The sequence below is a fragment of the Rhineura floridana genome, chromosome 2, assembly GCF_030035675.1.
Source record: "Rhineura floridana isolate rRhiFlo1 chromosome 2, rRhiFlo1.hap2, whole genome shotgun sequence".
NCBI lineage: Eukaryota > Metazoa > Chordata > Lepidosauria > Squamata > Rhineuridae > Rhineura > Rhineura floridana.
The window spans coordinates 161,353,193-161,370,782 of NC_084481.1; the positions used below are offsets into that span (position 1 = coordinate 161,353,193).

Sequence of the window (17,590 nt, forward strand, 5' to 3'; positions counted from 1 at the left end):
GGCACTATTTGGATAACGCCACAGAACAATATAGGTATCCCATGTGAATTTGCAGATTATTGCTTAATAGGAATCTTGTTCTTGGATCAACAATTAAATTATAGTACTGTACCAAGAATCCCAATCATTTACATAGGCACAAATACCTTTGGGGAAATTCTGACAATGGAGAAAAACATTTGTTCCTAACCAAGATTAGAGGTTTTGTGTGCATATCTTCCAATAGATACTTTAGTGCAGTGCTGCCAGCTTTTAACACAAGGCTTGTGTGCCACTTCCTGTTCTAAGATCTTCAGGTTTCCGCTCACTGTTATTCAAAGCTTTCCCCCCCTTCCCTTTTTAAAGAATATGTTGCTATACCTACAGAGATGTTGACATGAGAGTAAAACATACACAAGAGCTGGAAAAAAATCCCAAGACCAACTAAACACACAAAATTTATTGTTTTGAAAACAGATGTTTTAAAGCCAATTTTACATTGTATACTGGGACAGGAGGTGTTGATTTTGTATCTTCTAATGCCTAGGATTGGAAATAATGGAATGGTTCATCAAATATAATGAGAAGAATTTTTAAATTAAGGCTGCAGTCCTATGCACACTTACCCAGGAGTAAGCCACATTGGCTTAATTTTGAGTAAACTTGCATACCAACATGCTGAAAGCCTGCAATCTTATACCCACTTATCTGGGAGTAAGCCCCATTAAATTCAGTGGGACTGACTTCTGCATAGACATATATAGGACCATGCTCTCAGTCCTTCTTTTAACTATTAAAATTAAGTCTTCATTACTTCTTTGCTGGAAAAAGCTGCAGTTTCCACAGATGTGCACATATCATGTTTGATCCAAATTTAAATTTTGTTATGATGAGATTATCTTCCTTTGAAGCGGTAACACCAGTCACGTAAGCATCAATACAATTCAAAGCAAGGGAGAAGCGGGGGAAAGCACTTTGGTGTCTTGCATGTAAGAAAACAGATAAAAACATTAACATCAGAATAATATACACAAAACCCCAAGCTACCAAATGTATTTTGAAGTTTCAGAAAGTCTTTCTGGTTATCGCTAAACAATTTAACTAGACAAAGGAATGAAGTCTAGATTTGGTATCACAAGAAGTTTTCTTTTTAATTTTGTCTGTGACAAGCAATATCAAAGATGCCAACTCTCAAGCGCCATATTTGGAAACCAGACAACTTTCAGCAACAACACATAGTAGGCATATTGTAATTTTAATTAAATATGAAAATGAGCTGTGTACATTATTTTTCCCTAAAAAACACAGCAATTTCAAAAAGTTTTATTGTAAAATATTTTCATGAAACGAGTGAACCAGCAACACATGCACTTGTGTGCCTCTGTCTCTGAAAATCAATGTGATAAGGAAAGACAGACAGATGGGAAACAAGTGGAGCTGGGTTTGTGGGTATATATATATGGATGGAATGCAACACTGAACTCCATTTCCTATGTCTGAACAGCAAGAAGAAAAAAACCACTCCTTATACATCTTGTGTAATACTTTTAACATTTTCTATTTATGCTTCAATCTTGGAGAAAAATACTTTTTTCTATAATAAAATATGTTTGCTTAAATGTAACTTTTCCCCCCAGAAAACAATTTTGTAAACCATCATTTTTCAGGGGCATGATAAACTGTTTCATTTCAACATCCTCCCCTCTGTCTCCCTCCCCCCACCCCCGACCTGTTATTTGAAGTGGAAGCAGAGAGGGGGAGAAAAGGCAGAGCAGAGCCTGCTTTGCAAACAGAAAGAAAAGTGCGCCTGGATAGGAGAGGATAAGGATGTGTGCTGGATAGATAGGTAACAGTTAAAGGTCACTTTCGCCATAGAGAGCTGTAGAGAAAGACATGTAGTCCAGGGCACCAGGTACAGAATCCAGCCCAGTATAAGGTGCCATTCTAGCAATGCAATATTCAGCTTGATCAGGAGGCAGTTCCCGTCGCAATTCATCCACAGTGATATAATTCTGTAAGAGAACAGAAGGATGTCCCTTTTCTGTTTTAACTGGATGAGGCAGGCACAATTTTATAAGTGGAACTTATTTGCATATTAAATAGCAGCCTTATTTGTTAAGCATTTTGCTAACTCTCATGTTTCATTACCTCCAACTGGGATGCAGCATCTTTTATAATCAGTAGTATTAGGGAATATTGCAGCAGTGTAACTTTAAACATTCAATCTTAGTGCTTGTAAAATACAGCTGTATGAAACTTGAATGAAAACCACTAAGTTCTGGTTAATACTTCAAGCTGTAAGAAAGTGCCAAAATACAGAAATACAGGTGGCCTGGTTCACACAGTATGCTAAGCCTTGATTTATTAAACTACAGTTTATTAAACCATGGTTTAGTATTATGTGTGAACCCTACTCAATGGCTTACCTATGGTTTGTTTACTGGCAACAACCACAATCTGAAGTCATGGTTTGTTTTTTGGCTTACAAAGTTTGGTTTGTTTTAACTATGGCTGCATCCACATGTAATGGTAAGCCAAACCATGGCTTAATGCTAGCTCCCCAGGCGATTGCTACTGATTTGTTCCTGGACTTTTTAGCTCAGCTCAGCACAGCAGGGCAGCTAAGCCAAAGCATGTCATCTGAACCCAGGATCATGTTTAACATCTCTCATTAACCATGATCTGTAGCCAAGATTTGTTCTTGGCTACAGATAGTGGACCTTAACCACAATCACAGATTCAGATGATACACTAAGCCAAACCTTGGCTTAGCTGCCATCCCAGCAAAGGTCAAAGGATCAGAGGAGGAAAGTGGGTGTGAGCTCCCCTCTGGCAGCAAGTACATTCACATGGTCCCAGTAAGCCATACAGGTTAAATTTTTGTTTCAGCCAACCTGAAACCAATGTTAAATTTTGTTACAATACATTCCTAAAACCCCTCTTTATTCATATATTTCAGACAACTTGAAACCAAGGTTATATATAGTAATTGTTTCACTTTGAACTCACTTTATCTCCAGCCAGGATCTTGAAAGAGGCCATAACTTGGTCAGCTGTATCAGTATCTGCTGTTTCCCGGGACATGAAATCAATGAAGGCTTGGAACGTCACTACTCCAATCCGATTGGGATCCACAATGTTCATAATTCGAGCAAACTCTGCATCACCCTGGACAATGATAGAAGAGTTAGCAACAACCTAATCTATGGTGTCAGAACAGGATAAAATATAAATTTGTTATGCATGTACATTATTGTCTAGAGCCGCCTTCTCAAGCCTGGTGCCCTCCAGATGTTTTGGACTACAACTGTCATCATCCCTAACCATTTATTGTTCTGGCTGGGCCTGATGGGCACCAGGTTGGGGAAGGCTGTTCAAGGGGAAATAGAATGTGGCACAAAATAATAAATTGAAATCATTTGACTGCATTTGAAAACTTTAAGAATTATTATTATTTATTTATACTATGCCTTTCTTTCATCATAGAACCCAAGGTGGTTGCCCATGTCCCCAGGCAGTCTCCCATCCAGGCACTGACCAGACACAGGCCTGCTTAGCTTCAGCAAGGTGGCTTCAGCCTCATGTGTCTTCAGACCAGAGCCTGGGACCAATGATTTTGATGAGGGTGACATTGTGCATGCCTGCTGTGCAAAATGTGCATGCACAAGCAGCCCCGAGTCCACAATAAACTGCTGTGGAGAAACACCCTCTTTATAGGAAGGCAAACACTAATACAAGAAAAGTACGCTTGACAGTTTCATGGCTATAAAACATGATTAAAAAACACTGATCTCACTGGAATGGTTAGTGTGTTGGATTATGACCTGGGAGATCAGGGTTCAAATTCCTGCTTGGCTATGAAGCTCACTGGGTGACCTTGGGCCAGTCACAGTCTCTCAGCCTAACCTACTTCACAAGGTTGTTATGAGGATAAAATGGAGAAAGAACCATGTACACCACTTTGAGCCCCTTGGAGGAAAGGTGGTACATACAGTAAATGTAAATAATAGTAATAATAATACTGGCTGCTTACTCATTTACCAAAATTTTGGTAAAGAGAGAAAGGTAGGATATAAATTGGACAAATAAAATAAATTTAGGAAGTTGCTAGCTCACACATAACAGTTTTCATACAACCATTATGTGTGAGCTAGCAACTTCCTGAGTTTATTTTATTTTGTCTAATTTATATCCTACCTTTCCCTCTTTACCAAAAATTTGACAAGAGCAAGCCTAAGGGCCAGTTCACATGTTGTTCAATCTTTTATTTTCCTTTTTTATAATCCATGCAACTGGGCTTCCTACATGAGCAGTAATGAGCATGTGGGCAAGCAAAATTCATGGAATTTAGTTGCAGCAGGTTCCATGAATGGGGAATCTCGAGACAGAACTTTTGAGATCATGGAGTCAGCTGAAAATAAACTCAGTGGACCCTAACCAGCTAAAATTAGTGTACTAACAGCACAATGCTATGCATGTTTACTCAGAAGACACAAGTCCCACTTTGATCAATGGGCTTACTTCCAGGTAAGTGTGCAGAGGTCTGAAGCCTAAATTGCACTAAAACCAAACAAGATAAATCAAAGCTAACTGTTATGTTGGTTTCATTCACTGGGGCTTTTCAGCCCAATCCAGTTTACTTTGATGTTGTCCACCCACCACATTCAGTGAAACACAATCTCAGGTAAGCGTGCCTATGATTACAACCTTAATCAGGACACAATTAACTGGGTTCAGTGAGATGACCAACTGGTGGGGCCGGCTTTTGTTGTGTCGCCTTAGTCATTGCTCTTGTTTCTTGTAGTGGAAACTTCTGTGTTAGAGCAACCAGATGGTTGTGGTGGAGTAGGTATAGGGAATGCACAACTACCGTAGACATTAAAAATAAGCTGCTGAAGGGCTGTAGCATTCTGCAGAAGCCACACTCTCCTGATAGAATGACAGATACATTGCTGCCATGCCAGATACATTAGCAGAACTGCCCAGATATGCAGGCAGAACAGCATGGAATTGTAGGTGGGATGTGGGCACTTTCATGATATCCTGTATGCCTTCTATCCACGGCCACAACTTTATTACCAGCTCCAGACCTGGTGCTGGAAATTTCCCTCCCATTGACTTCCACCAGCATAGCTCCAATCCCAGTGAAATGTGAGCATACTATTGCTCTTGCCAGGCTGCAGTTCTGTGTACCCTTTCCTGGGAATAAGCCGCAATGAATACTGTTGGAGTTATTTCTGAGTAAACGTGGTAAGGCTTGTGCTGTGAAAATACAAACGTTTCACAAAATTGTGAAGGCATGGTTGAGGGAATTGTGTTGCTCATCACTGCTGTCACAGAAAATGCTGAAAAGATACCCATGACTCTTGTACAGTTGCATCCCATACTTCAGAATGAAATGGTTTTTACCTGTTGATTGATATATTGCTGGTTTTGCAGTGGGCTTTTTCCCCCCTTTTATTGCAAATAAATCCAATTGTTTTTATGGATTTGTGAAAGCTACATTGAATGCCGTTTTTGGCAAAAAGGCAGCACAGAAATTTTTTGAATTAAAAAAAACTGTACAATTAAGAACATAAGAACATAAGAAGAGCCTGCTGGATCAGGCCAGTGGCCCATCTAGTCCAGCATCCTGTTCTCACAGTGGCCAACCAGGTGCCTGGGAGAAGCCCGCAAGCAGGACCCGAGTGCAAGAACACTCTTATGTACAATTGATGTACATAAGGAAGGAAGAACCCCATTTTTTGAGGAACCAAATTTGGCAGTTCAAATGTGGGGAAAATGAAATATTTTTACAGCAGAAGGGCAACTCTGAAGGGCTGTGCACAATGGGTTAGTAACAAATGCATAACTATTATGCAAAAACAAAGCAAACTGACAATGAAAAAATCTTTGATATAGTTTTGTTTCAATGTTTGCTAAATTACTACTTATTTAGAGGTCAGTTAGGAACAATATAGATTACATTTTGATTCCTCTTCCAAAATATAGTTCATATCAAGCCAACCCAATCTGCAAGTAAATATGTCATTCCCTTCCAGACACAACTGTGAGATGACTATTTTAAACGATATAGTTTGGCGGTCATGGGACTACTATAGCTTTGCCTCAATTCACTAGAAGTGTGTTTTTTTCTGTTTAAGGACCAAATACGCCATTGTGAATAGAAGTGATAGATGCCTCTACATTACCATATTGTAACCAATGGAGATAAGGCAGGTGCGGAAATCTTCGCAATCCATCATCCCTGTCTTCTTCTACACAGAGTCATACAGGGATGGAGGAATGAAAGAGAAACAGAAGAATGGAAAGCAGCCCAAGAACAGATGAATTCACAGAAGGTGTTTTCAAGAATGGATTTGCATGACGGAAAAATGGAATACGAGATGTAGTGAACAATGAAAGAAAAGATGGAAATCATTTCAGAAAATAAGAGATGGGTTTGTTCCATTGAAAATAAAGATGGAGATGAAAGTTTAAAAAAGTGAAACAGATATGAAGAAAAATAAAAAAACAGAGAAGGGAAAGCAATATAAGAAAAGTTTAGGGAATTGGGCAAATGGAATGTTTGGTAGAGAAGAGAAAAAAGAGATGTGAAAATATATAAAAAGATATTTGAAAATGCATAAAGAAAAGAATGGAATTGGGACCAAAAATACAATAGTACATAGAAATATGCACAATAAAATATAAGAACATTGACAACAGATGGATTAAAATAAAAAAGAAGAGAGGGGAGAAATATGTTATTTCCTTATAGTTGAATATCTGTCTGAGTTCTCCACTAGCATTCAGTACCTGCGCATCGTTTCCAATATCGTAACCCAAGCTGATGAGGCAGGCTTTGAACTCCTCGGGGCCAAGTGTGCCGGAGTGGTCCTGCTTGTGCCGTGCGCCAGGCAGCAGGGCATGCAGTGCCAGTGGGGTAGTGGTAGAACATGAAGAAGAAAAGTAGAAGAAAGGGCAAGGGGAGGAGGGGGAGGAGGTGTGCCGTGCAGTGGGTGAAGAGAGATTGAGGGAGGAGAATGGCATGCAGAAAAAGACAGGGGGGAAATAAAAAGTGCACAAAGTTAGATACTGCGTTGACATTTCATATTGTGCTAATGCTTTTTTTCTTTTGCAATTATTTCTCACAAAACATGGCCACAGGTGGACAAATGTTTGCATATCAACCTTTGCATAGCAAGCTTTGAAAACTGTATCAATTACAAACAATTGTGTTTGCTTCAATAACTTTAGAAGCGCTGCATTTATTTAGCTATCTGGACTGCAGTGAAGCAGGCAAAGACATTGGGCCCTTTTGAAAACTTTTGCTATTGAAGCAAGAATGAAATCTTTCTGTTTGGAATAAATTGTACCCTTAATTTAGACAGTGAGTTCACATAGTTTACAATTATTACAACTGCAGCCATTTTTAGTCAAAAAGTTTATCCCTGCAACAAAACTCTGACTGACTCTCCTGTTTGATGCTCCCTGAACTGAAAACCGAACCTCTGTCTGTAACTTAGGTGTGTGCACCCAGAGATATGATACAATATTAACTTTCCCATATCTTCTAAATTGTTAAAAAACACACATAGTGAACATAAGCTACATTAAAATGCAAGACAGACAAAGGGCTTGGAAGAGTGTGCTTTAAAGCTGCACACTATTATCACATGAGCTGACTACATTTTGCACAGCCATTCTGAGCGGCCAGTTATTTTTCCCTGGCGTGGTTGCCGAATACAATATTTTGTCTGGATTCAGTGTCGTGAGCCGAGGGGTTGTCCCATGCAAAGTTAGCTTTATAGTCTTTTTGAGACAAAAAACTAAGAACAACCCAGGGGGAAGAATGTGAAGCACAGACAGTGTGGCCTAAGCGAAAGGCTGTTGCTGAATCCAAGATACTCAGAGCGATACAAGACCTGTGAGCATATGCATGTAGATTATTTATGCTGGAGTGAGTGATCAGTGCACATTTTATGAGAATATGTTTAAGGATAACATGTTTAAGCTAGGAAGTAGCATATAATTGAATTATTTTTTAAAAAAATCAAAACCATGACTGTTAGCTACTCTCAGATAGGCTCATTAGGTTAATTCTGTCATTTTTAAAAATTTGGTTATGGTCACTAAGTCAAGGATTGGGAACCAGTGAGCTAATGTGCTTAAATGTGTTAACATTTCCTCTGGATCCCCAAACACTTTAATGTTAAAGGATTGTGCCATGATCTTTTAAAAACTGAGCTGCACTTTGAAAAGGAGAATTTGTGGCTTAGTTTCCATTCAGTTCTATAAAGAAATTCTCTGAAATTACAGGTACTAATAATCCCCACCCCACCCACATGCACCTGCCTTACCCTGTCAAAGTGGTTGAAGGAGGCACGGAATTCATTCATCTGTTCCTGGCTGATTCCTTTGGCATCCCGGGTCAGAATCTGGTTTTCTACTTCATTGATAGTCCTAGCGATTGTTGTGAGGAGCTGCTCCCAGCCCACTCTGATGTGCTGAAGGAGAAAAAGGGGTTTTAAGTTGAGGTGGCATTTGGAGACTAGTTCAAATGCAGCAAAGGTATCTTAGACTTGAAAAATATGCCACCAAAAAGGAATTGGAAGAAGATGTCACTACTTTCCAGATCAGCCTTCTCCAACCTGGTCCTGTCCAGATGTTTTAAACTATAGCTCCCATCAGCCCCAGCCAGAATAGCTGTGCTGGTTGACGATAATACAATAATTTTGTAGTCCAAAACATCTGGAGGGCACCAGGTTTGGGGAAAGCTGACTTAGGTTTTCAATTAAAACAGGGATAGGGAATTGCTGGCCTGCAGGCCTGATCCAGCCTGCCAGAGCTCCCTATTCAACCCACAGCACTCCCTCTGGCTGTGCTCCTTCCCTAGGTATATATTTTATTTATTTATTTAATTCAATTTTTATACCGCCCATAGCAAGGCTCTCTGGGCGGTGTACATCAAAATATACATTGTCAGGGATCACCTGAGAAGTGGGGAGGGCCTGAGTTTCATCCCTATAATGCTACACTGGGTGGGAGGTATCCTCTCTGCCCTATGTACCATAATGGGGATGAAAATTGCCCATTGCTCCTGAGGGCAGGGGGGGAGGAGTTTTCTTCCTGATCACAGCATGCTGGGTGGAGAGGTTTAAACTGCCTGGCACCCTATGATGGGGAAGAAAAGCACAACCAATCCTCAGCTGATGAACGGATTAGCTGAGGAGTGGTAGGCAATTTTCATCCTCACTCCAATGCTCTGGAGGTTTAAACCTTCCCATCCAGCATGCTGCAATGGGGATGAAAACTGGACCCTCCGTGCTCCTCAGATGATCTGTGTCAGTCAGCTGAGGAGTGAGGAAGCATGAGTTTCATTCCCATCTTGGCACTGCTATGGGTTTGAAAATATTTGCCTAGTGCTGCAATGGGTATGAAAATATCCTCCCTCCTGGCTGATCTGTACAGATCAGCTGAGGAGTCTGTGGTGGTGGTGGGCCAGGGGAGCTGAGCTTTCCACCAGGGTAATGCAGACTGGACCAAAAAAGCTTCTGACACTTAATTTAGACAGTGAGGATAAGAAACTTTCTAAAATAGAAGACCTCCTTTTGCCATGATACCTGCTAAAGTCTTGGTAAGAATTTAACAGATGGCATGCCCTACTCGCACTTGCATGGACTCCACAGACTTATCTGTAGTGTTGTTTTTACTCTTTTAGGGTTGTTTCCTCAACTCTGTAATCCCTAAAATACTGGGCAGGCCACATCATGTGAGGATTGTGTTCATCATGGTCCTAATATTCTATTTTGGCTGCATAGTATGGACCTTAAGCTAAGGGTAGTCAGGTGGAGTTCCCAGCTGTGTTACCGAAATTCAAATCAGTCACCCTCTCTGCTATTTGCCCAAGTTGCAGCTTTAGCAAGGCATGCCATGTGTCAGTAGTTGTACACAGTTGGATGGCTAGCCAATGCTACCAGCTTGATCACCTTTTTATGAACATCAGTTTAATCAAGAGAAGGGCTGGGTGGTTCACTGCATTCAAAGACTGAAGCTGGCCCCCTCCTCGCATGTCTGCGCTATACTCTCACAGGCTTCCCATGGCCTTTACCTCCATAGTGTAGTTGGTGTGCTTATTGTCAAAGATTAATGCCTCTTGAATCTGTTGGTGATCTCCCTCCAGCTGATCAATCTTTGGTTTGTAATTCACAATGCTCTTCTCATACTGCCGCAGGTGATTGAGCTGGTCCTCCAGAGTCCCGTGCATCTCTATGGAGATGCGGCCAATCTCCTGTAGGAACCCAAAGGAAATGGGCAGATGAGTGACAAGTTTCAACATGTAAAGCATTTGTCTATAACTGTTCCCTAAATGGACTAAAATACTTTAAACACAGGCCTGGTAATCTCAAGAGAAAAGAGTCTTGCTTGCAAGTTTTTCAGGGAAGAACCGAGTTGTAAACAGAACAGCATAATTCACCACACCTCCACTGAGTTAAATATTTAACACCAGCTGAAGACCTGCCCAACTGTGTTATGAATTTTCAGAAGAGAATTTTCTTTCCTTTTTTAGCACAGTTGCAGCACTGTCCTAATACTTGCTCAGTGCTGCTAGAGGGGGTTAGGATTAGGAGGAGGTGTCCTTTCACTGGTGAGGGCTCAACCATCAGAGAGGTCCCCATTGCACCTACCTAAAACATTGGCAGTCAGGAAGCTACTGCTGGTGGTGTTCCTGCCAGTGGTAGCCAGTTTGGGGACTATTAGGGTAGAGTGGAGGCAGAGCAGAGGCAGAGCAGGAGTGACAATGGATATACTGGATCCAAAATCAGTCCATTTCCCAGACAGAGGCCTGATTTCAGCCCCTCTGCTATGCCACTTTGGAACTGGCCCAGCAAAAATAAAACCAACCCAAACCCCAACACTCCTCTAACCTGGCATCCCTCACCTTTGCCAGCATCAGGACTGTGGCTGAGCCAGCAAACCCACTACTCTACAATTTCTGGTCTCTTGTTATGATTGCTCTGTTGTTTCCTATCTCTAAGTTAAGACCTCATTTATTGGGTACACATTGCAGATCAGTTAACAGGTTGATGACAGATTTCTAGTGATCCGAAATAAAGGGCATTACTTAAATTTAGTATTTGGGGTAAGGTTAACACAGTCTGCTTCTGTGCTGGAATTGCTTTTTAATATTTTTTAAACCTTTTTTTAAAACAATATGTTTTTTAACCTTTTTTTAAAATGTCTTCAAAACTTTTTAAAAAATGTTTTTAAAGTTGTTTTGTTTTAATGTATTTTAAAGTCTGTTTTTATGATGTTTTAAAGGGGTTTTAGTGCCTTTGTTTGCTGCCCTGTGCTCCTGCTGGGAGGAAGGACAGGATATAAATCAAATAATAAATAAATAAAACAAAGTTAATATACTTAAGATGAATATTTTGCCATGGATAATATATGTGTTACACAGTATTTCTTTATTTATTCCCCAAGTGAATTTTCAAAAGAATGGTAGGAGATTTCAGAAGTTCATTTGGGATTATTCTCTACCTCGTTTCTCACTTAAGAGAATGCAGCTGCCAATATCAGGAGGATTTGATTTTCTAGATGTGAATTTATACTACAATGCATATCTTTTAGTGCACACAAATGATTGGCAAGTTTCTTCCTATATGAATACCCCAGCATGGATAATTTTAGAGATGAATTACCTAGCACATCTCCTTGGATGGGTAGCTTTGGGGTCTATGTATAAAAAAGGAAAGGACCTATACCACCTACAATTTTAGCAACCAGAGAGACATGGTGTATATTGGTTCATCAGTTATAATTTGACCCAAAAGCTCACACCTTTTATTTGAAGATAGAGAGGCAGCCTTTTTGTGGAAGAAATGGGTTCATTGTGGGATTTATACATTAGATCAGCTGATTTCAGATGAAGAATTTTTGTCATTTCCTTTATTGCAGTTTAAATACCATTTACCGGTGATTGCTGAATAGCAGTATCTTCAATTACAACATCTGTTGGTGTCTATTTATAAACCATCTGCTTTGAGTGCTTTGACATTTCCTAAATTGTTGGAGGAAGGTACCATTGGACTCCAAACTTCTTCACATGAAGGCAATGTCTTCAGAAGGGGCTGGAGGCATAATACTGAAAATGCTTTGTTGAAGCATATGGTGTGGGCATGTGCAGTGATATATTCTTTTTGGTCTGAAGTTGTTGTCCATATCAATTTTGTACTGGCAAAATCTTGATAACTGCAGAGGTTCATGTATATTTAAACTCTATTTCTGTAGCATGGGGATAAATGGCAGGTCAACAAAATTTGATTTTGCGAGCCCTTATGGTCACTAAGAGACATATACTTCAAGCATGGAAGGATAAAAACCCACTGTCTGTTACGCAATGGTCTGAAGACCTCACTGCCCTTGCTATAATTGAACACATTTTCTATAAATTCCAGTTTAGTGTGGATACCTATTTGGACTTCTGGAGGTTTTATATCAACTTACATGTTTCATTTCAGATGGAAGTATTGATGGTTATTGTATCCTTAATGTGAGCTAACAGTGCTTTTTTTTTGTCCCTTCCCTGTTTTTTCTCTTTTTTTGTTTTTGTTTTTCTTATATTTTTATTGGCATTTTTTCCAACACAAACAAGCCCATACAAATAAGAAATAAGAAGAAAGAAAGGAGGCTCGAGAGAGGACAAGGCAGAGTACATACAACTGTAGATAGGGAGGAGATGACATAAATAAAAGTTTCAGAAGCTGGCTGAGTAACTTAAACAAAGCATATATGCAGAGTTTAGAAAGTTTATCAAGCAGAGAGAAAGAAAAGCCACGTTTGCATGTAACACCAAGCCAAACCATGGCTTGTAGTGCAAACATCCGGCTCTGGGAAGGTGATTGCAGCTGCTTTGCCCAGTCCTTTTAGCTCAGTGTGGTGCCGCAGCCTAACCAAGGTTTGGCTTAGTGGGCCATCTGAACCTAGGATCATGGTTAAGCTCTCTCTTCCTTAACCACAATCTGTAGCCAAGGTTTATTCTGGTCCTTGTAAGTCATAGTTTGGCTTTCCATGATGCGTAAACCAGGATGAAGAGAGTGGTTAGTCATCAGGACTTCTCTTTTTTTCCCTTTCAGCATAAATTATTTTCACTGAAAGCCTGAAAAAACAATGCCCAACCAGTAGATTCTTCAGCAGAAAACTGGCAGTTTTAAGTATTAGCAAGTTTTTACCTCCATCTTCGTTTGGATCCAGGGCCCAATTACATTGGCCTGAGCCCCAAACTGCTTGCGGAGTCTCTCATTATGCTGCTGGCGTGCATGTTCTTCCATCAAAGCTTGATCCCGCCTGGGAACTAGTTGTCTCACCTTCAGTAAATACAAAAAAGCTTAGAAAATTGAACTTACTGGTGTTAAGCACAAACAGCTGCAAAGCCTTCTGAAATCAGAAGCCAAGCTCTATGCACTGTAAACTGAAAATAAAAAGCTAACACTCTTCTGCACAAATAGCTATGAAACTAGATTTTTTGTTTTAGAAAACAAAGCACATTTATTACAGATGAGATGCAACATTGGAAACTTCAACAGATCATCCAAAAGGCAAGTTGGAATCCCAACATTTCTGTAAGTGCTCTGGAGAAATTATTTCTACTTGGTGAGAGCACTGATGACTGAAGTCATTAGGTCTCTCAATAAATACATTTTTACTGGCATTAATTATTTCACACAGCACAAGAATAAAACTAAATTCAGAATTGGCTTTTATAGTCTGCACTGTAGATTACTTGCCTACAGAACAAGAGACAAGTGGTGCTTGCACAAGATATTAATATTGTGCATCTATGAGAATTTACACTAAGCCTCAATCCTATGCACACTTACTTTGGAGGAAGTCCATTGAAGTCAGTAGGATTTACTCCCAAGTAAAAATGCATAGGATTCAGCTGCTAACAGCTTGCTAGAATGCCAAAAGAGACTTAAAGTCTTCTAAACTACAGGAATAATTGCCAAGCCTAGAAAGCAACTCACATGGTCCCATTTGCCATTTATTTCTTGTGGGGTGATGGTGGTGTAGGGATTGGTTCCTGCCATGTTGACGTGATAGGTCTGAACAATTTTTGACACTTCATTGTGGATTCCTAGGATGGCCTGTCGCTCCTTGTCAGCATCTGGCAAGGTAGCTTTGAACTGTTCATGGGCTGTGGTCAATCCCTGAAGAAAATGGAAAACACGAGAATAATTTAAAAAGAACAGGCACATTCCCCACAATAACCTGTTATAAAACACCAACACAGCATGGAAAACTCTTTGTGTGTAAAAGAACAGAAGAATACATTAAACTGCACTGTATGGCAAGGAAAGACCCTTGTTTCCATAAATGAGCATTTTGCATATGCACAGAAATGGACTGGAGCACTGGAAAATTAAAATGTGCAAATAAAGCTTCCCACTGCATTACTGCTGAAGGACATGCTAGAGAGATTTTGAGATGAGAGCGCTAAAACATATTCTTGGAGGCTGGTTTCTACATCAGGAATTGGGATATAGCATATTTGGGTGGCAGGCAGGGACAGGGGAATTTTTCTTTGATGGCAGATGGGTGGGCATAGGAGAAAGTATAGAAAAACTGATTTAGAGCCAAATCATATGCATAGGTACTCAGAAGTCACAATGATTTCAATAGGATTTACTCCTGCATAAGTTGTAATGAGACTGCAGGTTTAAGGCACTACCTTAACCTTTCAGAATACTTATTTTCTGAAGAGACAACTGCCTAAGCCTACAGGAAGCTATGTAAGGGATAATGAACTGTGGCCCTCCAGATGTTGTTGGACTACAACTCTCATCTACTTGACCACTGGCCATGTTGTTGGGGGCTGATGGAAGCTGGAGTCCAACAACATCTGGAGGGCCGCACTTTTATTGTCCCTGAAGCATATTATATAGCCATGAGAGTGGCTGTATACTATAGCGAGCATGGATTTTTCACATTCCACCATGTTAAATTGAAAATACGCCCCATACCATTCTGCTGTTTCCCATAAGCTCATTTCAAAACACTATCTTACAAAACGTATAGTCCTAAACTCAGAAATGCTTGCTTAACAACCCTCTAAGTTTTCATGGTGATACATTAAACACTCTAGAGTCCAAAGAATCTAGAGTCCAAAGTGTAAAACAAGAGGAAAAAAATCCAGACTCCCACTGGCCTTTTTCTGTCAGTGGTCACATAATTTGTTGAAATTAATTAATAATCACCATGTTACAGAGTACCTATAATCCTATTACTGACCTTGCCCCATACTCTCACCTTCATTTTCTGCAGCTTAAAATTTTAAAAAATGCCTGGCTGATTTTAAATTAATTTAAGAAATTTAACATTGGAGTCTATGATAGCGCAGGCATGCTCAGTAAGAACCAACTGTCAGTGTTCTAAAAGCCAGAGTAACAGTTGTTTGGCTTGACTAATCAGGGGGCCACACCCACACCAGACCTCTGAGATACTGTACTACCCAACAAATTTGCCACCATATGCTCAAAGGCACACGTAACCAAATTCTTCCAAGCTACACAGGACTGTGAAAGACCAACCCAAATTGTGTTTGCATTTTGACAACATCTGAGAGGAGGTCAGGTCTTCTGCTCCTCTGGTGCATTCACTATAGCTGCCCAATTTCCCTGCTTTTTAAAGTTTGATAGAAATATCTGTTGGCTATAGGTACATTCTTAAACTGCAAGGTTTTCTGCTTATTAGTGAATCAACTGATATTTAGGTCCTAGCCCGCAATCCTTAGTGTAGGGGCTGGCTACGGCTACTCAGAAGTGAGAAAAACACTGCATGTGTTCATGAGCTACTTTTGCTTTACATTACTGCATATATTCCAGGATCTCACCATACTGCAGAAAACATATTCTGGTGTTGAGCCCTGATATGAATTTAGCCCTGATCACTGAGTCAAAGGGTTAGGAGAGAACACAATATTTATTTTCAGAAAGTGATGTTTAATAGATAGAAGCCTGGGAAATGGGAGACTATGGGAAATTTTAATTTTTGTAACAATTTCCAGAAGCATAGCTGTGTTTTTGAAGCAAAAACAATAAACATCTTGTGGTACCTTTGAAGATTAACAAATTTATTATGGTTTGTGAAAGCTTATGCCATAATAAATTTGTTAGACTTTAAGATGCCACAAGACACTTTGTTATTTTGAATTTTTGTGTTCTTTACTCTTTTCCTTACATAACCTACTTGCTTCAGTTTGCATATCTCAGAGGGGCCCATCCAACCTTTCCCACCCACTTATGGGCAGTTGCTGTTACTTGACTGAGCCTTTGGGAGAGGATGATTTATTTCCTTTGCTGCGGTTTGGCAGAAAATGTTAGAATCAGCTGATATTGTACACCATGAATAACCAAAGACAAAGACGGCTGATTCAGCAAGAGAAAGACTCGTATGTACCTGGATCTCCTCAATGGTATGGACTATGAAGGTGTCCTGAAGATCCTCCATGGCCCCCTCCATCCAGTTATTGAAAGGGGCAGCTCTTTTGGCATATTCTAGATATAGCTGGTCAATTGTCTCCAGCAGTTTTTCTGTTCTCTAGGAAATCCCCACAAAAGAAGAATGACAACACATTAGACAAGAATGTTCACATGGCATCCAGAATCCCACCCACTCCTAATGACCCAAACACTGCATTAGCTATTTCCTCTTTTGTTAGTCCTAGCTGGCCTTTCTTCTAGTATTTTTTTTCAGAAAAGAAACTGTAATTAAGTAACACCAGAAAAGAACTTAAAATTGTTGGTATTTAAAACTGTACAATGCCCCCTTTCCCACAGTATATCTAAACTCACAGATTATCTGAAATTGCAGTTAGAAATAGTTGTATATTATATATATATTTTCAAGTATTTTTACTGCTTTTTTAAAAAGAAACTATCACAAAGCATTCCTAAAACACAAATTTAGCATAAATCAAATGATACAGCATTTTAAAAAAATAGAATAATAGAATGAACACCATCAAATTGACAAAACAGGACAATACAGCAGCATCAAACTCCTAAAGATCAAAGCAGGCTAACCAGGTCCATCATAAGCCCTGGTGAATAAAAACATCTGGAGTTAGCAATAGTAGAAGCTCATCCGATATGCAGCTGTTCACACCACTAAGGGAAAGAATTTCCAGAGTTGTAGCACCACTACTGAGAAGGCCCTGTCTTGCATCCCCACACAGTGAATGACACATGTCATAGGAATGACAAGGAGGATCCCCTCTGCCAATCTCAATACCTGGGCAGGGTGGAACTGGCAGAGGCACTCTATCAGATACCTAGGTTCAAAGTTGTTTTAGGGATTTATATGTTAACATTAACACCTTAAACTGGGCCTGGAAAAATATAGGCAGCCCGTGAAGATCCCACAAATCCATGTTGTATAACTGCACACTGAAGTATTAGTCAGCCGTCAATGAACAATGAATTAGATAACCAGTGTTTAAACTGATTCTACAAGGATCTAAAGCAGCCAGCATGATGAAGTGGTCAGACTACAACTGGGGAGGCCAGCATTCATATCTCCACTAAAACACAAATCAGGATGACCTTGGACCATTCATTATCTCTCAATA

At 39.9% G+C, this 17,590-nt stretch overlaps 1 protein-coding gene across 6 annotated transcripts in view; it reads right to left on the reverse strand.

The window, feature by feature from the left end:
* Window positions 1-424: 424 nt before the first annotated feature.
* Window positions 425-17,590, reverse strand: part of ACTN1 (actinin alpha 1) — a 122,464-nt gene continuing 105,298 nt past the window's right edge. For 3 of the 6 annotated variants that reach the window (XM_061611129.1, XM_061611124.1, XM_061611126.1), the window contains 8 exons: window positions 16,420-16,560; window positions 13,989-14,171; window positions 13,194-13,328; window positions 10,073-10,252; window positions 8,322-8,468; window positions 6,778-6,858; window positions 2,989-3,147; window positions 425-1,991 (listed from right to left, as the gene is read on the reverse strand). In XM_061611129.1, the coding sequence (XP_061467113.1) occupies window positions 1,833-1,991; window positions 2,989-3,147; window positions 6,778-6,858; window positions 8,322-8,468; window positions 10,073-10,252; window positions 13,194-13,328; window positions 13,989-14,171; window positions 16,420-16,560 (1,185 nt within the window). In that variant the 3' untranslated portion in view covers window positions 425-1,832. Of the gene's footprint in view, window positions 1,992-2,988; window positions 3,148-6,170; window positions 6,237-6,777; window positions 6,859-8,321; window positions 8,469-10,072; window positions 10,253-13,193; window positions 13,329-13,988; window positions 14,172-16,419; window positions 16,561-17,590 lie in introns of all 6 variants that reach the window. The other 3 variants (XM_061611130.1, XM_061611125.1, XM_061611127.1) reach the window with 2 other exon arrangements.